Below are 27,315 nucleotides of genomic sequence, written 5' to 3'. Positions count from 1 at the left end.
TCTTATAATTATGTATCCATCAAAACAACATGTGTCCATTTAGCTTCCATGAATTAGATGAATTGCAGAGAATCTTCACCCAATTGGAGACTTTTCCCATATAATTGCAGACATGAACAGATCATAAAATTTGACAAGTGAAAGTATTGGAACGCCAAACCTACTATTCTAACCCCTTTGAAACGCTATATGTGGACGGTGGACGTCTTGATATTGGATGCTATGAATTTAGGAATTTTTGTTTGTCCTTTTCTTGGTTTGATATTTGCATTCTAGGTTGTTGGTCTATTCTTTTTTTTTTTCTTGAGCTTCATCTTCTTTATAATTTAAAAGCCACTAAAATGTTTTACTTATGAAAAACTTTATGATGCCACATTAATGTCAAAGAATGTCTTTATTGGAGAAAGAAATATAGATTAGCTCAAAAAAAGACTAAAAAAGGAGTTCCATACTTGCTGTTTGTCGCACTATATATAATTCACTTTACATATAAAAGGTTTTTTGAATGCTCAAACCTCTTATTCAAGTACATAAACTTTTGAAAGATCAAATTTTGATAATGAACAAGTACATAAAAACAAACAAAACTTTTTTGATAAATGTGCACCTTTTTTTTTTTTTTTTTGTAACTATCCAACATGCAATGCAGACTACCGCGCGTCCTTCATGCTTCTTTAACATAGACCTATTAAATTTAGGATTTGTGACAAATTTTCAATAGGTTTGGAGATTTTAAGTCAAACATTTTAAAATTAATTTAGATTGCAAACAACTGATAGAGAATCAAAATTTCCATTAATCCGGTACAAAATATTCTCTAAGGATTTTGTCCACAAGAAAATAAAAATTTTTCACGGTGGGTCACGACTTCCATTGACGAGTGGACTTAGACACATCCGCCAATTTTGTACCCAACTTGGAACGTTATATGTTGCCCGTCAAGATCTTGAACGTTGTTTTTTAAGGTTTTCTATGCTTCTTAAAATTTTAAATGCGCATTTGAAATTCTCAAAAAATTACTTTTTCTCGTTTTATGTGGAAATTTGAGTTGTATTGCTAATGCTTACAGTTAATGATAACTAACAAAAAACTGCTCATGTATATTGTTTTCACACAAAATTTCATAAAACATGAATTCTCAAAATGTAAAACTAATTTCCAGAAAACTAATTTTTACAATTAAATATAACTTGAATTATTTACGCATATATATAGTGTGCTCCGATCAGTAGTTCATAAGAATAACAAAACTTAATTAGGATTGAGTTTTTATGGTAACGTCGGTATCCAAATTAAATTAAAATCCAAAAATAAAATGAATTAATATTTCCATTTGTATGTCACCAAAGATTTTCCTCACAAGCACGCAAGGATTTTCCACGCTGTCTTTCCCCTCCACCACATTTTTTCCACGAGGACTTGAAGCCGTCGTCCTTTATCATCTTTGTATGGTTCCATTCTACTTCCCACAAACACAAAATGGTGAAGTGATGCTTTTTGTAAGTGTATAAATGAGGCCACTCATCTGAGATAACTATATCAAATAAACCAATAATACCAAAGAAATCCAATGGAGCATCATCTTCTTTGTACTACTTCATGTTCACTACTACTCTTCTTATTCAGTTCTATTCCTGTAACCAGCCAATTCACATTTGGCAGCAGCAAACAAGCTCATAATTATTCGAATGTCTCTTGTATTGAGAATGAACAACAAGCTCTTCTTCAATTCAAGTATAGGTTGATAGATGAATCAAATTGACTGTTATTTTGGATTGGAGAAAATTGTTGTTCATGGGAAGGTATTATACACATACTATAAAATATGTTTTTATTCACATGCATCACACACACGGTACTAATATGTATGTATATTATGCACATATGTTTTTATTCCCATGAAATTTGCAAATTCTTGATCTCGGCGACAATGGACTAAAGGATATTATAACAGCTTGGATTGGGGAAAGGTTAACAAATTTAATGTGTCTAAGCTTTTAGTCAAATAACTTCCATGGAGCTATTTCTGATACGCTCTACCAACTCTTACATCTTCGAGTGCTGAACTTAGCACATAATAACTTGAGTAGATTTATTCCTCACTGCTCTAATAACATTAATACCATGGTATCAGGCCAAGAAGGAGATTATAGCGTTGGCGAGATCCCTGATGAGATAATGGAACTCGATCAATTGAAATTTTTGAATCTTTCACAATCATTTGACTGGAAGGATCGCCGAGAAGATCGGCAACTTGAAGCACTTGATCTATCTCCCCGAAAGCTTATCTGATTTGTACTCATTGAACTCCCTGAATTTGTCACACAATAAACTTTCAGGGCCAATACCTGTAGGAAATCAACTTCAGACCTTGACCGATCCATCTATCTATGAAGGAAATAGTGGACTTTGTGGCAAACCGCTCCAAATCAACTTCTCGGAACACAAGTTGTCTACAAAAAATGGGCCTACTCATGATGATAAAGGCCACAGCAAAGTCTGATTGGTCTTGGTTTTATGCTGGTATAGGACCGGGGTTTGCTGTCGGGCTCTTGAGAGTTTTGGGAATCCTTCTCTTCAAGAAATCATGGCGCTATTCATACTTCAAGTTTATAGAAAGTGGCTTTGAGAAAATCTGGGTAATGATTGCATTGAAGACTACTCACCTGAGGATAAAGAGAAGAAAAGAAAACCAGAAAACAGAAATCAAGAGCCAAGAATGGGACTCTTCACCTACACCATAGCCGGTGGCGGTTTCATCTTGATCGGTGCTTGGGAATCGTTCGTATCTTCCTCTGAATGTATCCAAAATACGCCACTATCTCCGCCCCTTACCAGCCCTCGCGCCATTTCAGCTATTAACAACAGCAGCACTCAAACGAAAAAGGCCCCTCTTTCTTCATCATCTGTAACATGCATATCAATCTCCGTCCTTTCTTTCTTCTTCATTCTAAACTCTCTCATCTTCATCTCCGACGCTCTCAACTCCAAAGACCACGTCGGTTTCGCCTTCCAGTTAGAGGTAATCGCATTTGCTCTCCTTTTTTTCCTCTACTCAACTCTGGGTCTCTTCGCGCATGTCAAGATTTCGTTTCAATTTCCTTCGGCGATCCTCAATATGCTGCTTCTTTTCGCTTTGGGCGAAGAATTTTTGTTCTTTTACGTTAGAAGAAAGGACCCCAGGCGGTAGAAAACTGATACTACGATCTCTTCCTCGTGCCAATAGGCATTTGTCTGTTTTGTACTATTCTAGAACTGAAAAGTCCGAAATCCAATTATGCAAGATTGGGACGCGGGGTTGGACTGGTTTTACAAGGTATGTGGATAGTCCAAATGGGTTTCTCGTTTTTCTCCGATTTGATGATGGTACACGTATGCTCTTTGCAGGGGAAGAGTAGAGGAAACTATACGATTAAGTGTAAAGGGCACCCTGAGTATCATCGTGGTCGAGCGATCGCTATGCTTCAGTTTAATTGCCATCTTGCACTTCTAGTGACTTTGAGTGTTGTGGTGTATGGAATTGTCCGCAAGAAGCATGGGATTAGGCGTGATTTGTTGCAGTATAGGCCGCTTGGAGCTGAGATTCAGCATTTGGATGGTCAGCCTCAGTTTACTTTGGATTCTGATGATGATCTTGATGATGCTGATCAGAATGGGATTAAAGAGGTGAGGAGTGTGGAAATGCAGAAGGCTATTGTAGCAGTGCCTGCATCAGAAGTCAATGGTTATGGTACTCATTGACGAGGTAGATATTTGGATCTTAGTTTTGTTAAGTGAATAGCTTAAATTAGCTCATTTGTTAAATTGTTTGTGACATAGAGTTTGGATAAATGCAACGACGGAATCTTTTTATTTTTTATTTTTTTGGGTTAGCTGGTGAAGAGGATATTGATCTGCATTGTGAGTTCGGTTATAATTTTTTTTAAAGTTGCAATTATAGTGTTTCAGGACATTTTTGCTCCTGTTTGTGTTTATGTTATTAACGTAAACCATGAATTGACTTGAAGAATTGCAATGATTGTTTGATGTTCCTGATTATTAGCCATGATGAATCTTTTATAGTGGTTAATTATGATTTATTTGTGGTTCCTGCTAATACTAGAATTTATGATTTGGTTTGTGATCTGTGGCAATAAGTCACCTTTTGAAGGACTTCCACTTCAGTGATAAGGGTGGAAGGAGAAAAGATCATCAGTTAGTAACATCTGAATGTACTTGGAAGTAGGAAATATGCAATTAGGTCTGCTCAATCAGACAACATATTAAATGTACTTGGCTCATATTTTCATATGTAATTCCTCGTCTAACTTGTCCTTCTTACACTGAGCAGCTCAAAGAATGAAGAGCGAAAGAGTGCAAAATCAGTATCATTGAGTTACTCAAGCATTCGTGAGGGTGGCAAAGGGGTGATGGAAGGTTCTAAAGGTGCTCAAAACTAGAAGTAGCTTAGAATCTGGTCATCATTTTGGCTGTAGAGACTAGAGAGATGGACACATCAATTATCAGCATTACGAGGCCCGCTGGAATCTGCTGTTAGATGATATCAAAGTTGTTGAACCCTTGATTTGATGAACCAGGTTTATTTGGGATGGTTGCAGTAGTGTATTTCATTTTGCTTTCTTTAATGGTACACTGTTCATCTCTGCCTCACTTGGTAGACAAGAGTAGATCAGGATACAGGTTTCTAAACTTGTGCCCTCTTGCATATAGCTTAGTGGGTTGCACGGCTGGACCTATTGGCTAGATAACGAACAAAATGTCTTTATGTTTCATGTTTATACGGATTCACGATGTGCATATATAGACATCAGTATTGGGTTTTTTTTTTCTTTTTTTTTTGGGTTGATCAAGAAACTGAATCCCATCTTACCTATCCACATACCCTGTAAAACCAGTCCAACCCCGCGTCCCAATCTTGCATTATTCGATTTCGGACTTTTCAGTTCTAGAATAGTACAAAACAGACAAATGCCTATTGGCACGAGGAAGAGGTCGTAGTATCGGTTTTCTACCCCCCTGGGGTCCTTTCTTCTAACGTAAAAGAACAAAATTTCTTCTCCGAAAGCGAAAAGAAGCAGCATATTGAGGATCGCCGAAGGAAATTGAAACGAAATCTTGACATGCGCTCAGAGACCCAGAGTTGAGTAGAGGAAAAAAGGAGAGCAATTGCGATTACCTCTAACTGGAAGGCGAAACTGACGTGGTCTTTGGAGTTGAGGGCGTCGGAGATGGAGATGAGAGAGTTTAGAATGAAGAGGAAAAAAAGGACGGAGATTGATAAGCATGTTACCGATGATGAAGAAAGAGGGGCCTTTTTCGTTTGAGTGCTGCTGTTGTTAATAGCCGAAATGGCGCGATGGCTGGTAAGGGGCGGAGATAGTGGCGTATTTTGGATACACTCAGAGGAAGATACGAACAATTCCCAGGCACCGATCAACATGAAACCGCCACCGGTTATGGTGTAGGTGAAGAGTCCCATTCTTGGCTCTTGATTTCTGTTTTCTGGTTTTCTTTTCTTCTATGAACAATTGTCAACTTCAACATCGTCGTTGTTTCTGGCCAGGACTTTTTTTGCCATAACTAACTCAAGAACTACTTAAGTGACTTTCTCACATTTTTCTGCAAATCAATTGCACTGAATAGGTGCAAAGATCCACAGAATTTTATACAAAAGTATTATTCTATGAAATTAATTTCACATAAACCCTATGAGGTATAACATAATTGCAAAAGCTAGCAATAGGCATTGAGAATTACACTTAGCTCTCATATTTTAATGCTTACATAAACAAACCCAAATGTGCTTAGCAAAATATTGATTCGATTTTCCTAAAATACGCTTTTCTATCTACAAAAGCAGAGAAGAGAGAAAAACTACCGTCAACTTCTTCAAAACTTCCCATCCTAAACAAATTACGCTGTTGTGCCATTGTAACATTGTTTGATCAAACATAATAACTAGAGATTTTCTTATTTTGTTTTATTTTCAATGTTTTTTTTAATGTAAGTAGAAAGTCTTGAATCCAAGATTTCTTATTTATATTTCTTTCTCCCTTATCCATCCCTCCCTTCTTCTAGTAACGAGAGATTGTATCACTTTTGATCAAATGTAATTACTCTAAAATTATGTTGCTAATTATGCGCAATTTAATATTAGAGGTTTTGCAAGTATTTTCAGGAGTTTTTTGCCAAATAGTTATAATTTGTGTTAAAAAATTTTTTGTCATTTTTTGTTATTCCAATTTTCTCCTTGCATGATGAAGTATTATATTGTCATCTCATACTCCATACTGTCCATGTTGACATAACTGCTACTTTTAAGTTCCGTACTTATCGGAACTTATCCACTGCTACCATATATATATATATATATATATATATATATATATATATATAGACACACACACATATATATCGAAGTCTTCCTGCTAACTTCAATTTAAAAAATCCCAATACTCTATAATTAATTCTTTTGCTCTTACTAGTTTGTTATTCTATATCTTTTTCATTAATTACTTTTTCCTAAAGTATACGCACACATAGGGCGTGCCTCAACCAGTGATTCTAATAATTACACATACTAGTATGAACCAGACAAATTTTCTACTTTTACATGGGCTACCGTTTTTTCTATCTATCTCCAGTAATTAATTAAAGAGCAGGACAAAATGCTTACCTGAGTATCATTGACACCCCTGTGGGGTTTCTATCCCACATCGGTTCGGGGGGGTTTGGGGTTTGGGTTTATTAAGGTCTGCGGGAGCCTTCAAAAGTTGCCGGCTTTTGAAGGTTTCTCGCAGGTCAACTTTAGTAACGAAAAAGTCTGAGTTTCTCAGTCATCGGAAAAAGAGTATCATTGACACAGAGCTTAGGGTTGGTGAAGTGGAATGTAGAGTAGGATTATGTGGAGCCTTGTGCATGTTGGGCCAAACAACAGATTCCGGTAAAATAGAGCCCAAAATTCATGGGCCTGAAATTCCAGAAAATATTCCAAATCAGTAGTTGGCGGTTTATCTGCAAATCATCTAAAGTCAATTGCGGCCATTCCCTAATGAGCACTTACTTCAAAGCCAAATGAGGATTTTAATTGAGTTCACCTGTAAAAAGCGACTCAGAACATTGATGTTTTGGTCTTTACTTTAACACCACAACGTTGGTGTTTCTGCAAATTCTTTTGACAAACAATACCCAGTATTTCTATTTGTTACTGGCATACAAGTTCCTTAGAAATTAGAAAACTGCAATGTTGGTCTCTCAGCTTTTCAAATAGGCTAACATATATATAATGCCAGATTTCTACTCTAGAATATATTGTTTTTGTCTTTCAATTGTCACCTTTTGCACTGAATTTCCAGTTATAAGGATAACTACGAACAACACAATTAAAGTAGAGGGAGACTATTGGAAAAATGAGATGTTCAAGTGGAAATATTAAAAGAATAGAGTGAGTGAATAAAAGGAGAGAAATTTTTTGAAACTTGTTCTAAGATTTCTGAAAATTTCACCTAGCGCCCCTCTAAATTCAACAATTATGCTAACCACTCTTGTATTTATTATTTTGCTAACAAAATCTTTGAAAAGACAACAAATTTCACATAAAAATTCTAAATTACCATTCTTTTTTTTTTAAAAAAAAAAAAAAGTTATCTTATGTTATTCTCTCTGCCACCAAAATTCACGAACACTACCATTTTTCTACCTCCACAACCACCACCAAGGTTGCCTCTATTACCACTATCACAGGGCAACAACAATAAAAGTAATAGAAAATTCTCATAATACAAAGGCACTGTTGAAATCCAAAAATAAAAGTAATAGAAAATACTCTTTTTTTTCTACCACTGGGGCCATCGCTAACAATTCCATCCGTATTACTACTATCATAATACAAAGGCACATGTTGAAAAGGATACTGCAGGAATCCAAAACCTGTACGCTATCAGCCCATAAAAACCTGTACGCCATCAGCCCATAATATCCACTTCTATGTTGAATACCTTCAATAATATTCATAACCAAATCAACTATTAAAATTTTTTTAAAAAATTTTGGCAATTGTTTTGAAATATCACAGAAATTATTCAGAAAAGTACGGAGTGAGAATCTTTTTTCTTAAAACCAAATTTGTTTAATAAACATTCCTCGGGCGTAAGAATTTCCGATGCTGAGTCACGACTCACGACCAGACCCAGACCCTCCCAGCACGTCAAGAACACAAGGGATTGGCAATTACATTAAATTAGGAATTAGCTCTTGAGGTTGTTTAATCATAATAGATTTGCATCTTAAGTAGATTGCTTTGCCTATGTTGTCATTAGGTAAAAACTTAATCGTTTACTTGGACCCAAAAAAAAAAGGTTTACTTGCATGACTGGCCAGGGAAACAAAAAAGCTATAAATTATAATCCACTAAACAAAAATCTTGCATTTATATAAATAAATAATTTATCGATGCATATTATTCGCTGTAGTTCTTCAATTATCCAAGCCCAAGAATTAATATGAATAAGGAGGAGGAGGGTATTAGGCCAGAGGTACCGAAACCTTTTTGATGAAATTTAATTTGGTAACCCAATCCGTAGTGGAAGGAATTGTTGAAGAACTTGAAAACAAAAAATATATACATGAAAAACTAAAATTATTAATAAAGACTACTTTGTGTTCGAGAAAAAGGAAAAGGACTAAATGAAAAAAAAAATGAGACCAACGATTAAAGATACTTTAGATAAGGTGTAATTTTTTTATGCACTATCAATATATACATGAGTTGTATTGGATATATGCCATATAATTTAATTTTAAATTTGAAATTCCGTTTTTTCAAAGGTAGCATACATCTACAACTGCTAGTGTAAAAAATATTTACACTAATAGTGTACAAAAACTTAATTCATTATTTGCCAAGCTCTTTTTTTTGGTATCCAAATTATTTGATTTGTCGTCAACTATATAGAGTTGATGAAAATTTGAAACTGTTAGGTCTAAATATGTCTTCAAGGAAACTTTAAAGATGAAAATGGTTCAAACCCCAAAAAATATTTGTTATTCCCATTTGACAAATTTTCAATTGGTTTGGTGATTTTCTATCAAACATTTTACATTAATTTAAATTGCAAAAAAGAGGGTGGAAGTTCTGTGGTACCATAAATTTGTAAATCAACCAACTGATAGGGAATGAACGTTTCCATTAATTGAATCTAGAATTGGTCTCCAAGGATTTTTTTTTCCCCCACAAAACATAACAGATTTTCCACAGAGTATCGGGACTTTCATTGACGACCTAACTTATTATTCAATATATTAACAGAAATCGTTCAAGACAGTTAACCTGACAACGATTCCTGTCCCAAGTCGTCGACGGACTGGTTCATACTGATAATTCTTATGAAAAACGAAATATATACATCACTCTCGAGAGCAAGCTATCAACTTTCCATGAAGACTTTCATGTAGTCGTCTTTATCAGCAATTTCTACTAGCATTTAATTAAATGAACCACCCATCTGGGGTACCAAAAAACATCCAAAAAAACATCCAATGGGGCATCTTCTTGGTATTTATTCGTGTTTACTGCTACTCTTCTTATTCAGTTCTTATTCAAGTCTCCAGCCAATTCCCATCTGGCAGCAGTAACCAAGCTTATCATTATTTAGATCTTTACTAATATACTGTACGTGAAAAAATGTTAAAATTTATTAACAAAGTCATAAATTTTGTTTGAAAAGTTGGAAGTTTTGTACAAAAAATAGGAAGTTTCGTTTGAAAAATAGAAAAGTCTTGTTAATGATATAGTAAATTTTACTAAAAAAGTGGTAAGATTTGTTAATGAAGTCATAAGTTTTTCTTGAAAAATAGTATGTTTTGTATAAAAAAATCCTGAGTTTTTGAAAAAAAAGAAGAAGGTAATTTTAGCTAGAAAAATCCAGTAAGGTTTAATATTTAGATAGCAAGTTACATAAATTATAAAAGTTACTTGTTTTGTGAAAAAACTTACAATCAGTTGCACCAAATTTACTTTCACAATTTTGTCCCCAGTGAATTGCAGATTAATTGCAATCACCTTGATTATATCGTAATTTATCAATAAAATAGTGTAATAATCACATTAGAAATTATTTGATAAAAACTTCTGCATTTTACCAAGTACTAGTACTTCATCTAGAAGCATAACCAATTGAGAATGGAGAGGTGGAAGACAATATTCATTTGAGATAGAATAAACCCAAAAAAAAAGGTGAGAGATGTTCAAAAGTGAAGGACAAGAAATATTCAAGAGTAATGAACAGATGGAAAAACTGATAGTGCGATAATGTTAGAAAGCACAGAGGTTAGACAACAAGGTAGTAAAATAGAAAAAGACTGAGGAAATGTTGTGTCAACATGTCCTTGTAATTACAAACTTTTGCAATATAATTTATATTTTTGTTCTTCTGCTGCAAGTCTACAGCTCACAAGGAGTATCAAATCGAGGAATAGTTTTGAAAAAGTATTACATTGGGAAATAATTTTTGTAATTATATTATTTTGGAATTAAACTCGAAAAAGATATATCAATCAGTCTACTAACTACCTAATGATATAATTATGTTGTTGAAGATCAGACTCTTGATCAAATTAAGCCATCAATTAAATTTTTTTAAGTCAAAAATTTTTAAATTGATTTAGATTGCAAAAGAGAGGATCGTAAATCAAAAATTCAATTTCACAACCAATTGATAGAGAATCAAAATTTCCATTAATTCAGTACAAAATATGTCTCTAAGGATTTTGTCTACAAGAAAATAAGAATTTTCTGTGGTGGGTCACGACAGTCATTGACGAGTGGACTTAGAACCAATACATTGGCCAATTTTCTACCCAACTCGCAACGTTACATGTGCACGCCAAAGATCTTGTTGGCTGTTTATTTAGGATTTCTTTGCTTCTTCTAATTTCAAACGCGCAATTGAAATTCTTGATCTATTTATTCTTCTTTTAGCTTCAAAAGTTTAAAAACCACCAAAATGTTTTGCTTATTAACAAGTGCATCAAGTTCAAAAAAAAAAAAAAAAGAAAATCAAGTTCATCAAGTCCCAAGTACTGCGTTAAACAAGGTCTTCACTAGAGAAAGAGACATAGATCCATACAGATATTGCAAAGAGATAAAGTCTAAATCTTTTTTACGTGTGTAAATCGTCCACTTTAATGAAGAACATCGCAGGATCATCTGCTTAGCAAAGTATGTGGATCCTACTTTGTAAATTTTGGTTGGTTTATTCTTGGAGATGGACTAATTCAGCCAGCCATTAATTAAGTGGTCCATGCCATTAATTTTGATACCAATTGATAAAGGAAAACATCACTCATTTTATCTACAATTTTCTACAAACATTTGTTACCGTAAATGATGTTTTATTTGGGCTTACTTTATAGATGACCAATACCAAATCAATTTCCTTGATAAGTAAATCAATTCATTAGTCATAAAGACTTTCAGTCGTACTCCTTTTATCAGAAAAGTTGGAAAATCAAAAGGTTCTAATTACTGTGAATGAGAGAGGCGGACATTGCTCTGTTGTCATTATGGTTGGTGAGAACAGGTTATGGGAAGAAGAAAAGAGATAGGACTCAAGAGGGATGAGAGAAATAGAGAACTATAAATAGTTGGTGAATCTATGGCAAGATGGTTAGTAGTGACAAAATTTTTTTTTTTTCATTTCACCATTTTGTTTCATCGCATGGTATAAATTATCTATTTAATGAAGGACATTGCTGTTATTTCACTGCACCAATGGAGGTTGGTGTAATTTTCTAAACCCGAGGGGAGCTGTGTGAAAATGTCACTAATCAGTAAGCTCAAGGGAGGTTTCTGAAATTATCCCTAAAATTTATTATATTTTCACATGTTATTATTATATTATCTATATATTTTGTTTTAATATTTACATCTACAATAATGATGGCTCTCTGTTTGAGCAGAGGCATCATTTAGGGGTCAGTGCTTGACTTCCCCGAAGGAAACCTTTATGGTAGGAAGACTGCTACCGTAGGAAACCATGCAGAGTTGGACACGTGCATTTGGTCTAAAAGCACCAAACGGAGCCGTCATGTGGCAGTGGTAATGTGCGTGGAGAAAGATTTATACCAGATTTATCCTTTGTATTACCAAAATAGTATTAACAAAGGAATGACAAAACATTACAAAACAATTAACAATTAATAAATTTCATATGGGCAAATGAGTATTACCTATTCAAAATACTAGTTTTTTGTGGACATTTTACTCTCAAACATTCAATTTATAATAAATATATGAATGTTTTTAAGTAAAATTCAAAAAGTGTTACAGTAATTTCTTACAAAAAAAAACTAGTAGGTTATTTATTTAACATAAATTAAATATTTTTTTAAAAAAGAAATATCCCATAAAGTACCAATTCTTTATGGCTTTTCTCTATTACATGAACCAAGTACCAGGTTTTTATAGGTATTTTATTCTGACTCATTTAATTTATGTTAAATACATAAATATTTGCAAATAAAATTCAAAAGCTGTTACACAAATATTTTTATGAAAGAAAAACTAGCATGTTTTGTATTTAATATAAATGAAGTATTTGAAAGTAAAAAAAAAATTGTCCATAACATACCAATTATTTACGAGTTTTTTCCATTATATAAATAAACTACTAGCTATTTATGAGCATTTTACTTTGAATCAATTAATTTATATTAAATACATAAATGTTTATAAGTGAAATTCAAAAAGTGTTACACTAATATTATTACAAAAGGGATACTAGTAGATTTTGTATTTAACATAAATTAAATATGTGAAAGTAAAAAAAGAAATTACCCACTTTTTACTAGCTCTTTACGGGTTTCTTCTATTATATGAATAAAATACTAGCTATTTATAGGCATTTTACTCTGAATCATATAATTTATGTTAAACACATAAATGTTTGTAAGTAAAATTTAAAAAGTAGTATACTAATGTTTTTGCGAAAGGAAAACTAGTAGGTTTTGTATTTACATAAAGTAAATACGTGTATACTATATTAGTATAACTGTATTACTAAATGTATTAGTACAAATGTATTATTATATTTAGTATAACTAATTCATAATTTTTATTAATAAGCATGTATACTTAATACTACAATTCATATTATCAATTAAATTACCTACACCCCTGCACATTATATATTACACATAGCTAATAATATCATTATTCGAAGTTTGTAACTAATCAAATTAAATATTATATATGATAAAAGAAAATTATAAAAATTTTGTGATATAAATATACTATACACAAATATTATATTAATATAGGCCCGCAGAGCATGACACGTTACAATTTTTTTTTTTTTTGATAATTTCATAAACCAAATCGCGATCATTTTCTGTAAAGTATCAATTTTTCATAAAAGACCAGTACTTTATGACTTTCCTCCATTATAAGAACAGAGTACCCATAAACGCATTTATTTATGGGATAAAATAGAAATAAACCCATTTTCCAATAAAACACCAATTCTTTATGGTTTTCTTCCATTATAAGAACAGAGTACCCATAAACCCGTAAACACATTTACTTATGGGATAAAATAAAAATTAACCCATTTTTCAATAAAATACCCCACTCTTTATGGTTTTCCTCCATTATAAAAACAGAGTGCCCATAAACCCGTAAACACATTTATTTAAGGGATGAAATAAAAGAAAAACCCATTTGCCCAATAAAACACCAGCTGTTTATGGGTTTCCTCTATTATAAGAACAAAGTACCCATAAACCCGTTAACACAATTACTTATGGGATAAAATAAAAATTAACCCATATTTTAATAAAATACTAGCTCTTTATAGTTTTCCTCCATTATAAGAACTGTGCAGCCATAAACCCGTAAACACATTTATTTATGAGATAAAGTAAACAAAACCCACTTTCCAATAAAACACTAGCTCATATTACAATTCATATTATCAATTAAATTACCTACACCCCTACACATTATATATTACACATAGCTAATAATATCATGATTCTAAGTTTGTAACTGACCAAATTAAATATTATATATGATAAAAGAAAATTATAAAAATTTTGTAATATTAATATAACTATATATTAATATACTATACACAAATATTATTTATAAATGAAAAAACACATGTTATGGACAATTTTTTTTTCTTTCAAATACTTCATTTATATTAAATACAAAACATGCTAGTTTTCCTTTCGTAAAAATATTTGTGTAACGGCTTTTGAATTTTATTTGCAAATATTTATGTATTTAATATAAATTAAATGATTCAGAATAAAATACCTATAAAAACCTGGTACTTGTTTCATATAATAAAGAAAAGCCATAAAGAGTTGGTACTTTATAGGATATTTTTTAAAAAAAATTAATTTATATTAAATAGATAACCTACTAGTTTTTTTCTGTAAGAAATTACTGTAACACTTTTTGAATTTTACTTAAAAATATTCATATATTTATTATAAATTGAATGTTTGAGAGTAAAATGTCCATAAAAAGCTAGTAAAATACCCATTTTGAATAGGTATTGTTGTCCCCAATCCAAAGCCCACTTTCAAAACAAACAAATTTATTCTAAATTTTTTTTGGGATAATTTCATAAAGTTTGCTCGGGGTTACTTTCTGTAAAGTATCACTTTCCCATAAAAGACCAGCTCTTTATGGCTTTTCTTCATTATAAGAACAGAGTACCCATTTTCCCATGAACAATTTTATTTATCGAATAAAATAACAATAAACCCGTTCTCCAATAAAACACTAGCCTTTTATGATTTTCCTCCATTATAAGAACAGAATACCCATTTTTCACGAACAAATTTATTTATCGGATAAAAAAAATAAACCCGTTGTCCAATAAAATACCAGTTATTTATGACTTTTCTCCATTATAAGAACAGAGTACCCATTTTCCCATAAACAAATTTATTTATCGGATAAAATAACAATACATCCGTTCTCCAATAAAACACCAGCTCTTTATGACTTTTCTCCATTATAAGAACAGAGTACTCATTTTTTCATGAACAAATTTATTTATCGGATAAAAAAAAATAAATCCGTTGTCCAATAAAACACCAACTTTTTATGACTTTCCTCCATTATAAGAACGGAGTACCCATTTTTCCATTATAAAAACAGAGTACCCGTTCTCCAATAAAACACCAGCTCTTTATGATTTTCATCCATTATAAGAACAGAGTACCCATTTTCCCATAAACAAATTTATGTAATCGGATAAAATAACAATAAACCGTTCTCCAATAAAACACCAGTTCTTTATAGTTTTCCTCCATAAATTATCCATTTTCCTATTTTTTTTCATAAGCTAATTTATTAGTTGGATAAAATCAGAATAAAATTAAGTTGAATGGCAAATTACCCTTTAGGATACAGTGGAACAGTAGAATCTAACCTATAGCAAGTTTAAACTCCGTTTCCACTACAAACATATGCAAGAAATTGTTTTTGCAAACTCAAGCCACCTAATTTATAAAATCTCATAAAATCTCAAGGAACCTTTAGAACTGTTATAAAAAGTAACTTATTCATTCTAAATTTTTGTTTGGGATAATTTCATAATCCTCTCTAGAGGTTTCTAACAATTTTACTTGACACTCACAAATATTGAAAAATCTCAACTTATCTCTCTTTTTTTTTTGGGGGTCTGGAACTCACTTGCCCCCCTTACTTTAAACTTTCAAAACAAAACAACACAAATGTAACTTTGTTGGATGCATAACCACTAGTCTCCTTTTCATAATTGTAGGGCACCGATGGATTACTAATTTATTTATTGGATAAAATCAGAGTAAATGGCAAATAAGTGGGTTGAATATGTTATACCCGTTTATTCATAAATTACTATCCATTTATGGGTATGCTGCATAAAGTGCCCATTTTCCCATTTTTCCAAAAAGTATAAAAAATTGTATTTGATACTAACATCACCGTCCATAAAGTAGGAAGCACATTTTATGGAGTGATGCTCTCGAAACCGCGTACGAATTCAGTTACTGTTGTACTAATCTGTCGAAAAGTGAGCATGACAATCTAATGTGGCGTTTCTGAACAGAGTTTGGGAATGAATAATTGGAATAATTATGATAGTGATGTATATATTAATTAAAATATTTAAGGACTAATTATATTTTTATTACGATATTACTATAGTTATATAATATATTTATAATCGTTATAATATTTTTTTAATAACAAATATAGTTATATTTGTATTTATAATTATTATATACACATGCATAATATATTGTATAAATATAAAGTATAATCATTCAATTAATAGAGGACCGTATAATAATGAAACGTATGTGTTATAAATTGATTAAATTTATATGGTACCATATTTATATTATTTATAAATGCATATTAGATGTTCATGTTATCATAATATATATGTTTATGTAATAATACTTCAGTTGTACTTCGTTTGTACTTCAGTTGTATATAAATGCGCTTCCATTCTTCAGTTGTACTTCGTTTGCTCCTCCTCCACGCGCGTTAGCATTGCAATATAACGGGTCCGTTTGGTCCTCATTCTTCAAAGACACGTGTCGACCTCTGCATGGCTTCCTACGGTAAGAACGGTCAAAGGGCTTCCTACCATAAAGGTATCCCTTCCCCGAAACTTCAAGTCGTCGTGCATTTTCTACATCACAAACGCAAATGAAAAAATCCAGTGGGGCATTTCTTTAGTGCTACTCCACTTATGTTTCTAGCCAAATTCGATTAGATCAGATGCTGACTCGAAGTTTATTAAAACTGAATCATTTGTATAAATATTCTAAATACCATAGGACACAGTTCTCATGTATTAGGAGCTTATGCTTTTATGTATAGCTTTCTTTTCCGATGCTCAATAAAATGAGGTAATTTTGTCAAACAAAAGAAAATTTACAATGACAAGAATTCCTCTTTTATTTTTTCTGGGATTTGACTGTGTGCCACTTGTGCCACTACATTGCATTTATACCATACAACTAGCATAATGATTTATCATTTTGTTTGAAGGGACAAAAGCATTTTTATTAGGGGAATATTATAATGGGATAAAGTGTGCAACTCTCATCTATTCAGTAATTTTTGTTGGGGATCTGTTTATACACGTTGTAGATGTCAGAATTCAGATATTAAAAAGTATTATATTTTCAAATTTTTCCATTGGTAAATATTCCTAATCATCTAATCGAAATGGGCACAAACTGAGGTGTGATTATAATCTAGAAACTAAACCATATAACTTATAAGAGAAGTTATGTACTTGTTTGTTCAAGGGAGAATTGCCATTTAGTCATGCATACAGCTGTGACTAATATAACTATCAGTTTATACGATTCATCACTCCTCCACTATTCCTTCTCTATTGATAAAACTCTCTAACTGCAAATACTACCTTCTACTCTCCCATGCGAGAAAGATAAGATTTTTCTAATTTTTCCCTATGGGAGGTGTTTTCTCTATAGTTTCTTTTCATTTGTATAAATAAAATCTCTTCTAAAATTTTCTAGTGAGAATTTCTTTTCTCCTAAAGATTGTCTAGTAAGAGTTTTCTTTTCTTCTAAATTTTTTAATGAGAGTTTTATTCTCTCCTAAGGATTTCTAGTGAGAGTTTTTGATAATTTTTTTTCTTTTACTAGATATGAGTTTTCTCAAATTTTGATTATCAGATCTAGAATTTCTTAAATCTATTCGGCAGATTTTTCCATAATATCTGGACTTGAAACAGTTAATCAGCAGATCTGACAATTGAAGTATGCACAGATGCCCATGCGGCTATAATTATTTTATCTCATTTTTTAAATTTGGAGCTTTATAATGTAATTTGTATTATTTTTCAGATCTGGATTATCCTTTCTTCAAATATGTTCTTTGATATTTGTGTCTGTTTGATAATGTAATTTTTGCCATTAATGCAGATTTTAATGAAGTTATGATATTTTATTAAAAATATATATAACTATCAATTTCCCCAAAAAACTAATTTTGTCCTCATGTCTGGATAGTTGTAAACGTGATAAAAGAAAATGGTTCAGTTTCTTATCTTATAGATTGCAAACCATCAAGATTGGGATATTTCTTACCAAATAAATAAAAAGTCAAACGCTGAGTGTTTTTTTAATTATTTGATGATATTATATCAAACATTCTCTAATGTCCAACTACAAAACAAAGCGTAAGGTGGAGTTGTAGCGTTAAAATTTTTTGTCTATCTTTTACATTACCATATTCATTCTTACACTAAGGGGTAAAATGGCATAACCATTTTCAAAAAATTACTTTTTCTCGTTTTATGCGGAATTTTTAGTTGTATTGCTAATGCTTACAATTAACGGTAACTAACAAAAATAACTGCTCGTGTATATTGTTTTTCACACAAAAGTTCATAAAGCATGAATTTTCAAAATGTAAAACTAAAATCCAGGAAACTAATTTTCCACGCTGTCTTTCCCCTCCACCTCCTTAACAAAATTTTTTCCAGGAAGACTTGAAGTCCTCGTCCTTTATTACCTTTGCATGGTTCCTTCCTACTTCCTACAAACATAGAATTGTGAAGTGATGCTTATGCAAAGGGTGATGAAGTCTCATTGAATGTGTTGAAGAATGTTTTCATGTTTCATCACCAGAGAAAGAAATATAGATGCACACAATTATTCTGAAGTATTCTCATGAACCAAAGAAAACTTATTATCTTTAATCCTCTGAAGAACAATCTAAAGATCATTTTGCTTAACAAAATCTACAAAATCTATGGATTGTTATATATATATATATATATATATATATAAGTAATCTTGTATACACTATCAGTTTATACATTAGCAGGTATGGATGCAAATTACGTACACAAGAATTGAAGTTCGAATTCGAATCAAATTAGGTAGTATGCATCGATACTTATTAATATATAAATTATCAATTTATGTAAGGTTAATTCTTAACTTATCATTCAATGTATTAAACAAAAGGTAGATTGATTGGATTTTGGTAGTCATCAATTTATGGTTGGTTGATTGTTGGAGACTGACTAATACAACCAGCCATTAATTGAGTTGTCAACTTTCCACGAAGACTTTTAGGCAGTCATTATTGTTATCAGCAATTTCTGCTAGCATTTAGAGCCGTGGTTGATGCTCGTCAACTAGTATAGATGAACCACTCAAATATCAGTACCCAAAAACGTCCAACGGGGCATCTTCTCGGAATTTCTTCATCTTTACTGCTACTGTTCTTATTCAGCTTTATTCGAGTCTCCAGCCAATTCTCATTTGGCAGCAGTAACCAATCTTATCATTATTCAGATCTTTACTGGCATATTGTACATGAAAAAATGTTAAAATTTATTAGCAAAGTCATAAATTTTGTTTGCAAAAGTAGCAACTTTTGTACAAAAAATAGGAAGTTTTGTTTGAAAAATAAAAAGGTTTTGTTAATGATATAGTAAAATCTGCTAAAAAAATGGTAAGATTTGTTAATGAAGTCATAAGTTTTTCTTGAAGTTTTATATTAAAAGTGCTAAGTTTTGGGGGAAAAAATGGTAATTTTTGCTGAAAAATCTAGTAAGATTTGATATTTAAATAGCAAGTTACATTATAATAATAAATAAAAGTTATTTGTTTTGAGCAAAAACTTACTATTAGCTATACCAAATTTTACTATCACAATTTTGTCCCAAGTGTAACCTGCGATAGCAGGATAAAACCTATACGTCGCATCATATCAGCCACTCATTTATAATTATGTATCCATCGAAACAGCGTCCATTTATGCTTGTAAACTTTTCAAAGTCTTGTGGTTAACTTCCATGAATTAGATGCAATTGCAGAGAATCTTCACCCAATTGGAGACTTTTCCCTAAACTACATGTATACAACTGATACGTCATTAGGAATTTTTGCTGTCAACCAGACATGGATTGACTTTTTGGATAGAATTTTGCCCAAGAATTTGGTGGCTTGATGCTAGGAGTTGTTTTCCTTCTAAAATGACCCATATATTGCAGATCACACTACAATAAGTGAAAGTATTGGACCACCAAACCGACTATTCTAACCCCCTTTCGAAACGCTATATGTGGACGTCTTGATCTTGGAGGCTATGCATTTAGGAATTTTTCTTTGTTTTTCTTGGTTTGATATTTGCATGCTAGTTTGTTGGTCTATTCTTTTTTTTTTTGAGCTTCATCTTCTTTATAATTTAAAAGCAACTAAAATGCTTTACTTATGAAGAACTTTATAATGCCACATTAATGTCAAAGAATGTCTTCCTAGGAGAAAGAAATATAGATTAGCTCAAGGAAGACAAAAAAAAAAAAAAAAAAAAAAAGGGAGTTCTATGCCCTTCAGGAAAAACTAATGGAGGTCATCCAATTAAGCTGTTTCTCGCACTACATATAATTCACTTTAGGTATAAATGCTTTTGAGTGCTCAGACCTTTTATTCAACTATATAAACTTTTGAAAGATCAAATTTTGATAATGAACAATTACATTAACAGAAAAATTCAAAATCTATACAAAACTTTTTTGATAAATGTGCACCTTTTTTTTTGTAACTATCCAACATGAAATGCAGCCTAGTGTCCTTCGTGCTTTAGATTTTGTTGTTCTCATCTCATTGAAACCTTATTTACTTGCTTCTTTAACATAGACCTAGGGATGGCAATGGGGGCGGGTGACCGCACCCGCCCCGCTGGGAGTTAATGGGGAGGGGGTTGGGGCGGGGGCAGGGGGAATATTTTTTCCCCTCGCTTAGAAACGGGGCGGGGGGCGAGGGAGTGTACCCCCGCCCCATCCCCTGCTCCGCCACCCGCTTTAAAAAAATAAATATAATATATATAATATATAATTTAATTAGTTACAAACTTATGATAATGATATTATTAGTTATATGTATTATATAATGTCTATTAGTATATATAATATAATTGATATTATTGATTATACTAATAATTATATATGTGTACTAATACAAATTATTAATTGGTTATACTAAATTTACTAATACATTTATACTAAATCCCTAATTACACTGAATACAATAATATTGAATTAGTGATTGTATTTGTGTCAAAAGTAAAAACTTGACTACTTTAGTTATATTTATTTCATCATGTTGGATTGTATTCAAATATTTTTTGTTTGATTGTTTTTATAAGTTTTAATTGTAAAATTATAATGAATAATAATTTGATGATGTGTTAATATTTTAGTACTTGATTATTTGCTAAAATTTAACCATAATAAAATTATATAACAAATTTTTATTAGTCCCGCGGGGGAAGCGGGGCGGGGGATGGGGGAGGGGTCCACCGCCCCAACCCCGCCCCGTTGCCATCCCTACATAGACCTAGTAATACAATTATGTTGTTGAAGATGAGACTCTTGATGGCTTATCTACGTGGGATATAAAGGTCAAGTTTTAATTGATCCAATTAAATTCCCATTAAACACGATGGTTTTACTGGATTTTTCTTTGTTTAATTTTCACCACAAATAAATTTGAGACGCAGATTGGATGATAATGCTAATATATCATCAGCTTAAGTCAATTTTTGAAGCTAATTATGTATCAATCAAAGCGGCGTCCATTTATGCCATTAAATTTTTGCTTGACTGATTCTTGGATATTGAATCAATTTCCTTGACTGATTCTTGGATTGCCTATTCCAACAAACTTGCAATTATTTCTTTTCAGATAATGGCCTTTTGTAATATTAAATACCCAACTACTTTATATTGCTACTTAAGGGATTTAGTTTCTATTTAATTATATGTAGTGGTGAATGCAAAGTACAGTTAGATTGAAAGTATGATACATATTTTAACAGAGTGATAAATTTATTATGTTTTCACATGTTATTATTATATGGATTAATTTTCTATACACCGATGGCATATACATTTTCACCATTAGATGTATGACATATAAGGTGAATTTAAATTTGAAATTCAAATTTTACATGCGTGTCGTATATTCAATCGTGATAGTGTATATATCATCAGTGTACATAGAATTTACTTATATTATATTATCTACATATTTTGTGTTAACATTTACACCTACGATAATGATGGAGGGCCAGGGAGGCATCATTTAGGGGTCAGTGCTTGACTTCCATGAAAACTTCAAGTCATCGTGCATTTTCTACGTCACAATCGCAAATGAAGCTATTGGCTGCTATATCAGACAAGCCTATATATGTACCCAAAAAAATATCCAATGGGGGCATTTCTTTAATTGGTACTACTCCACTAATGTTTCTAGCCAATTACTTTCTTTTCATCAGCCAAATTCGATTAGATCAGATGCTGACTCGAAGTTTAATAAAAACTGAGCAATAGTAGGAATAAAAATTTTCACAATGTTAGATATTAATCATTTGTATAAATATTCTAAATACCATAGGGCACAGTTCTCATGTATTAGGAGCTTATGCTTCTATGTATAGCTTTCTTTCTGATGATCAATAAAATGAGGTGATTTTGCCCAACCAAAAAAAAAAAAGAAATTACAATGACAAGAATTCCTTTTTTTTTCCTGGGATTTGGCTGTGTGTCATTTGTGCTACTACATTGGAGTTATACCATACAAAAGCATTTTTATTAGGGGAATATTATAATGGAATAAAGTGTGCAACTCTCATCTTTTCAGTAATTTTTTTTGGGGGACCTGCTTATACATGTTGCCGATGTTAGAATTCAGATATTAAAAAATATTGTGTTTTCGCTTTTTCCACTGGTAAATATTCCTAATCATCTAATTAAAATGGACACAAACTGAGAGAGGTGTGATTATAATCTAGAAACTAAACCATATAACATATAAGCGAAGTTATGAACTTGTTTGTTTGAGGGATAATTGCCACTTAGTCATGCATAGAGTTGTGACTAATATAACTATCAATTCTTCCCAAAAAAAAAAAAAAACTAATTCTGTCCCCCATGTCATAAAAGAAAATGGTTCAGTTCCTTATCTTATAGGTTGCATAAACCATCAAGATCTGGATATTTCTTACCAAATAAATAAATAGTCGAACGCTGAATTTTTTTTTGATTTTTGATGATATTATCTCAAACATTCTCACATGTCCAACTATAAAACAAAAGGTGAGGTGGAGTTGTAGTGTTAAAATTTTTTGTCATCTTTTACATTACCATTTTCATTCTTACACTAAGGGATAAAATGGCATAACCATATTCAAAAAATTACTTTTTTTCGTTTTGTGCAGAACTTGGAGTTGTATTGCTAATGCATACAATTAACGGTAACTAACAAAAATAACTGCTCGTGTATATTGTTTTTCACACAAAAGTTCACAAAACTTGAAATTTCAAAATTTAAAACTAATTTCCAGGATACTAATTTTTACAACTAAATATAACTTGAATTATTTTCCAAATCAAAATGAATTAATATTTCCATTTGTATGTCACGGTGTCACCAAGGATTTTCCCCACAAGCACGCAAAGATTTTCCACGCTCTTTTTCTACAGTTGAGATCTTCTATGCCACTATTCGGTGCCAAATCCAGTGCCAATCCCACTTATCACGTGATAGTAGAAGATATTTAAATAAATAGCGCATGACAAATTAAATAAACATGACACTTGTTATAAATATAGAAGTGGCATTGAATTGTCACTGGAAAAGTGGCACTGAGGATCCCGTGTGCTCTTTCTCCTCCACCGCATTCCACAAATTTGTCGTCATTTTATATTTCCATCCTACTTCCTACAAACACAGAACGGTGAAGTGATGCCTTTTAAAGCGTATAAATGAGGCCACCCATCTGGCTTACTATATCGAATAAACCAACGATACCAAAGAAATCCAATGGAGCATCATATTCTTTGTACTTTTTCATCTTTCCTACTTCTCTTCTTATTCAGTTCTATTCCTATCACTAGCCAGTTCCCATTTGGTAGCAGCAAGCAAGCTTATGATCATTCAAATGTCACCTGTATTGAAAGTGAACGACGTGCCCTTCTTCAACTCAAACATGAGTTGAAAGATGAATCAAATCGTCTGTTATCTTGGATTGGAGAAGGGTGTTGTTCATGGGAAGGCATTAGTTGCCATAAAATCACTGGTAGTGTTTTGAAACTTGATCTATGCAACAAGGTAGCATTTTCTGATGATTTTCATTGCAAAAATTGCTTGGGAGGCCATTTAAGTCCAAGTTTGGTCAACTTGACCAATTTGCAATACTTGGACTTGAGCTGGAATAATTTTTCAGGAATCCAAGTTCCCGCATTCTTTGGATTGTTGAAAAACTTGAGATACCTCAATCTCTCACGTGCAGGATTTGATGGTGAAATTCCCCACCATTTAGGAAACCTCTCACATTTACGGTATTTGGATCTTGGAGATCTTGGGTTGAATGGGTTGAGGACTAAGGATCTCGGGTGGGTTGCTGGACTCTCTTCTCTAGAAGACCTGGTCCTATTCGGATTGAACCTTACAGCCAATTCGTTGGTGATAATCTTACTGGCCTCCATGATCTTCGTCTTGGTGATAATAATCTATCTAATCCAATTCGTGGCCTGTTTGACCAAATGACCTCTCTAGTTCATTTTGATCTATCTTCAAACCGTTTTGATGTTTCAACGTTGAAATCACTTTGTAACATAAGCAGTCTTACTTATTTGGATCTGAGTGTTAATAATTTGCAAGGGTCAATACCAAATGAAATAGGCCAACTTCCAAAACTAACCTACCTATTATTGTCTGATAACAGCTTAAATGGTACCATACCGACCAATCTTGGGCAGCTGACGAAGCTACAAGCATTTGACGTTGGTGACAATTCATTAACTGGTGTCCTGTCTGAAGACCATTTTGCGAAACTCCGAGAGCTAAAGTCACTGGACCTAACTAGAAACTCACTCGCTCTGAACGTGAGCTCCTCGTGGGTTCCTCCATTTCAACTCCAACGAATTCTGATGGGATCCATCATTGTGGGACCTAGGTTTCCAGCTTGGCTTCGGACGCAGAATGAAGTTGTGGAGTTAATCATGCAGAATGCTAGCATTTCAGATGCCATACCCAGCTGGTTTCATTATGATGATATTATGTCATTAGATCTCTCCAGCAACAGTCTAACTGGAAATCCTTCGGAATTCAAACAATTGAATGGATCGAGAAATAGTCAAATAGTTTCCGTTGACTATCCTTATCGAGAAATATTTCTAAGCTCCAACAAATTGGACGGATCTCTCAAATCGTTTCCGTTGGATATTTCCTATTTAGATCTTTCACACAATTTTCTTACTGGACATATTCCGCAGCTTGAAGTTGGTCAAACTTCGGTTGTACTTCGGTCTCTCTTACTAAATGATAACCGTTTCACAGGTACTATCCCTGAAGACTTGTGCAAGTCGGAAAATTTATCAGAATTGGATCTATCCAACAATCTTCTGTCCGGAAGTGTTCCTCTGTGTCTAGGAAACTTGCGAGACCTGCGGATCCTAAACTTGGCAAATAACAGTCTATCCGGTCAAATTCCAGAGTTCATTGGGTAACTTGTGGCAACTTTCTACTCTGCATTTGAATGGAAATAAATTCGTTGGGAAGCTCCCTACCTCAATGCAGCATCTGAGAAATTTGGAAATTCTTGATCTCGGTGACAATGGATTGAAGGATATTATACCAGCTTGGATTGGGGAAAGGTTATCAAATTTAAGGTTTCTAAGATTCCAGTCAAATAACTTCCATGGACCTATTTCCGATACACTCTGCCAACTCTCACTTCTTCAATTGCTAAACTTAGGACATAATAACTTGAGTGGATTTATTCCTCACTGCTTTAACAACATTACTGCCTTAATGGTATCAGGGCTAGATGGAGATTACGGCATTGATCCACGAGAAAGCCTTCAAGACATTAAGGGAGGAAGAGAATCTGAGTATTACGCGAGTAGCCTTGGGTTTGTTAAATCCATAAGCCTCTCAGCAAATAATTTAGTTGGCGAGATCCCTGATGGGATAATGGAACTGGTTCAATTGCAAGTTTTGAATCTTTCACAAAATCATTTGACTGGAAGGATCCCCAAGAAGATTGGCAACTTGAAGCAACTTGAAACACTTGATCTATCAATGAATGCACTCTTCGGTGCAATCCCTGAAAGCTTATCTGATTTGTACTCATTGAACTCTCTGAATTTGTCATACAATAAACTTTCAGGGCCAATACCATCAGGAAATCAGCTTCAAACCTTGACCGATCCATCCATCTATGAAGGAAACAGTGGACTCTGTGGCAAACCGCTCCCAAACAACTGCTCGGAACACAAATCGCCTACCAAAAATGGGCCTATTGATGATGGTGAAGGCCACAGCGAATCTGATTGGTCTTGGTTTTATGCTGGAATAGGACCGGGTTTTGCTGCCGGGCTGTCGGGAGTTCTGGGAATACTTCTCTTCAAGAAGTCATGGCGCTATGCATACTTCAAGTTTATAGAAAGTGCTTGTGACAAAATCTGGGTAAAGACTACTCGCCTGAGGAGGAATTTCCGTTGAGTAAGTTCCTATAAAAACACTTATACTCTGTTTTTCATATCACACACTAAGGAGCCACAATATCCGTAGCATACTATCTTTGATAATTTGCTCTTTGAAAATTTCACATTTTTGTAGACATTCCTTCATCTATCTTATTCTTTTTACTTTTATAGGCTGATCGTAGAGAACTAATTAGAACTTAACATTCATAATTTGCAACCTATTGTGATTTGTAATTTGTTTTTCCAAATATTTCTAAGGATTTATTTTATGCGTTTGTCCAATATAAGAAAATTATAGCTCCATAAGTTTTTTTTTTCAAACAAAGAATCTTAATAAGTTAAATCAACAAAAGAATAACATACCAATTTTAATAGATAGGAGTATAAAGTAGTAGATGCCTGATACCGAATAGCTTAACAACAAGATTCTAACATCAAATTGGTAGCTTTCAAAGAAATTTTTTTTCCCAATAACCTATTACATGATTGGAGACCAAAATTTTCATTTCCTTAACTTTTGAAATTTTCGATCCCGAACAACTTGATAACAAAACCTTATTTGCTTTACCTAGGTTCTTCCTTTCTATTGGCAACTGTTTCAACTGTCTCAAAATTTTGAATTCTAATAATTCTTTTCTATTATTCATATTTACATTTTGTTTTCCTATTTTCATTAAATTCCATATTATGCATTTTATTGAATTTTTTTATTTACACCTGATTATAAAGATAATAGCATGTGGAATAATTATTTTACCATTAGCAT

The 27,315-nt window shown here is 32.7% G+C and overlaps 2 protein-coding genes and 1 pseudogene across 3 annotated transcripts; 2 read left to right on the top strand and 1 right to left on the bottom strand.

Moving 5' to 3' along the window:
• The first annotated feature begins 1,514 nt into the window (after nucleotides 1-1,514).
• Nucleotides 1,515-4,810, top strand: LOC113716629 (uncharacterized). 2 transcript variants are annotated; one of them, XM_027241024.2, is made up of 4 exons: nucleotides 1,522-1,802; nucleotides 2,135-3,022; nucleotides 3,388-3,745; nucleotides 4,331-4,810. In XM_027241024.2, exons 2-3 carry the CDS (start codon nucleotides 2,720-2,722, stop codon nucleotides 3,739-3,741), a joined length of 657 nt encoding a protein of 218 aa, XP_027096825.1. In that variant the 5' UTR covers nucleotides 1,522-1,802; nucleotides 2,135-2,719; the 3' UTR covers nucleotides 3,742-3,745; nucleotides 4,331-4,810. The 2 variants fall into 2 exon arrangements, with proteins under 2 accessions (XP_071927385.1, XP_027096825.1); XM_072071284.1 differs by having other exon boundaries at nucleotides 1,515-1,802; nucleotides 3,388-4,361.
• LOC113716110 (uncharacterized) lies at nucleotides 4,776-5,479 on the bottom strand. The gene is made up of 2 exons (XM_027240406.2): nucleotides 5,291-5,479; nucleotides 4,776-5,114 (listed from the first exon to the last, which is right to left on the bottom strand). Exons 1-2 carry the CDS (start codon nucleotides 5,477-5,479, stop codon nucleotides 4,776-4,778), a joined length of 528 nt encoding a protein of 175 aa, XP_027096207.1.
• Nucleotides 5,480-23,890: 18,411 nt separating this feature from the next.
• Nucleotides 23,891-27,048, top strand: LOC113716345 (receptor-like protein EIX2; annotated as a pseudogene).
• Nucleotides 27,049-27,315: the final 267 nt, after the last annotated feature.

This window comes from Coffea arabica, chromosome 11c (assembly GCF_036785885.1).
Source record: "Coffea arabica cultivar ET-39 chromosome 11c, Coffea Arabica ET-39 HiFi, whole genome shotgun sequence".
NCBI classification, from domain to species: Eukaryota; Viridiplantae; Streptophyta; class Magnoliopsida; order Gentianales; family Rubiaceae; genus Coffea; species Coffea arabica.
The sequence above is the reverse complement of the archived record's forward strand: the minus strand, read 5'-3'. Positions and strand labels throughout refer to the sequence as shown.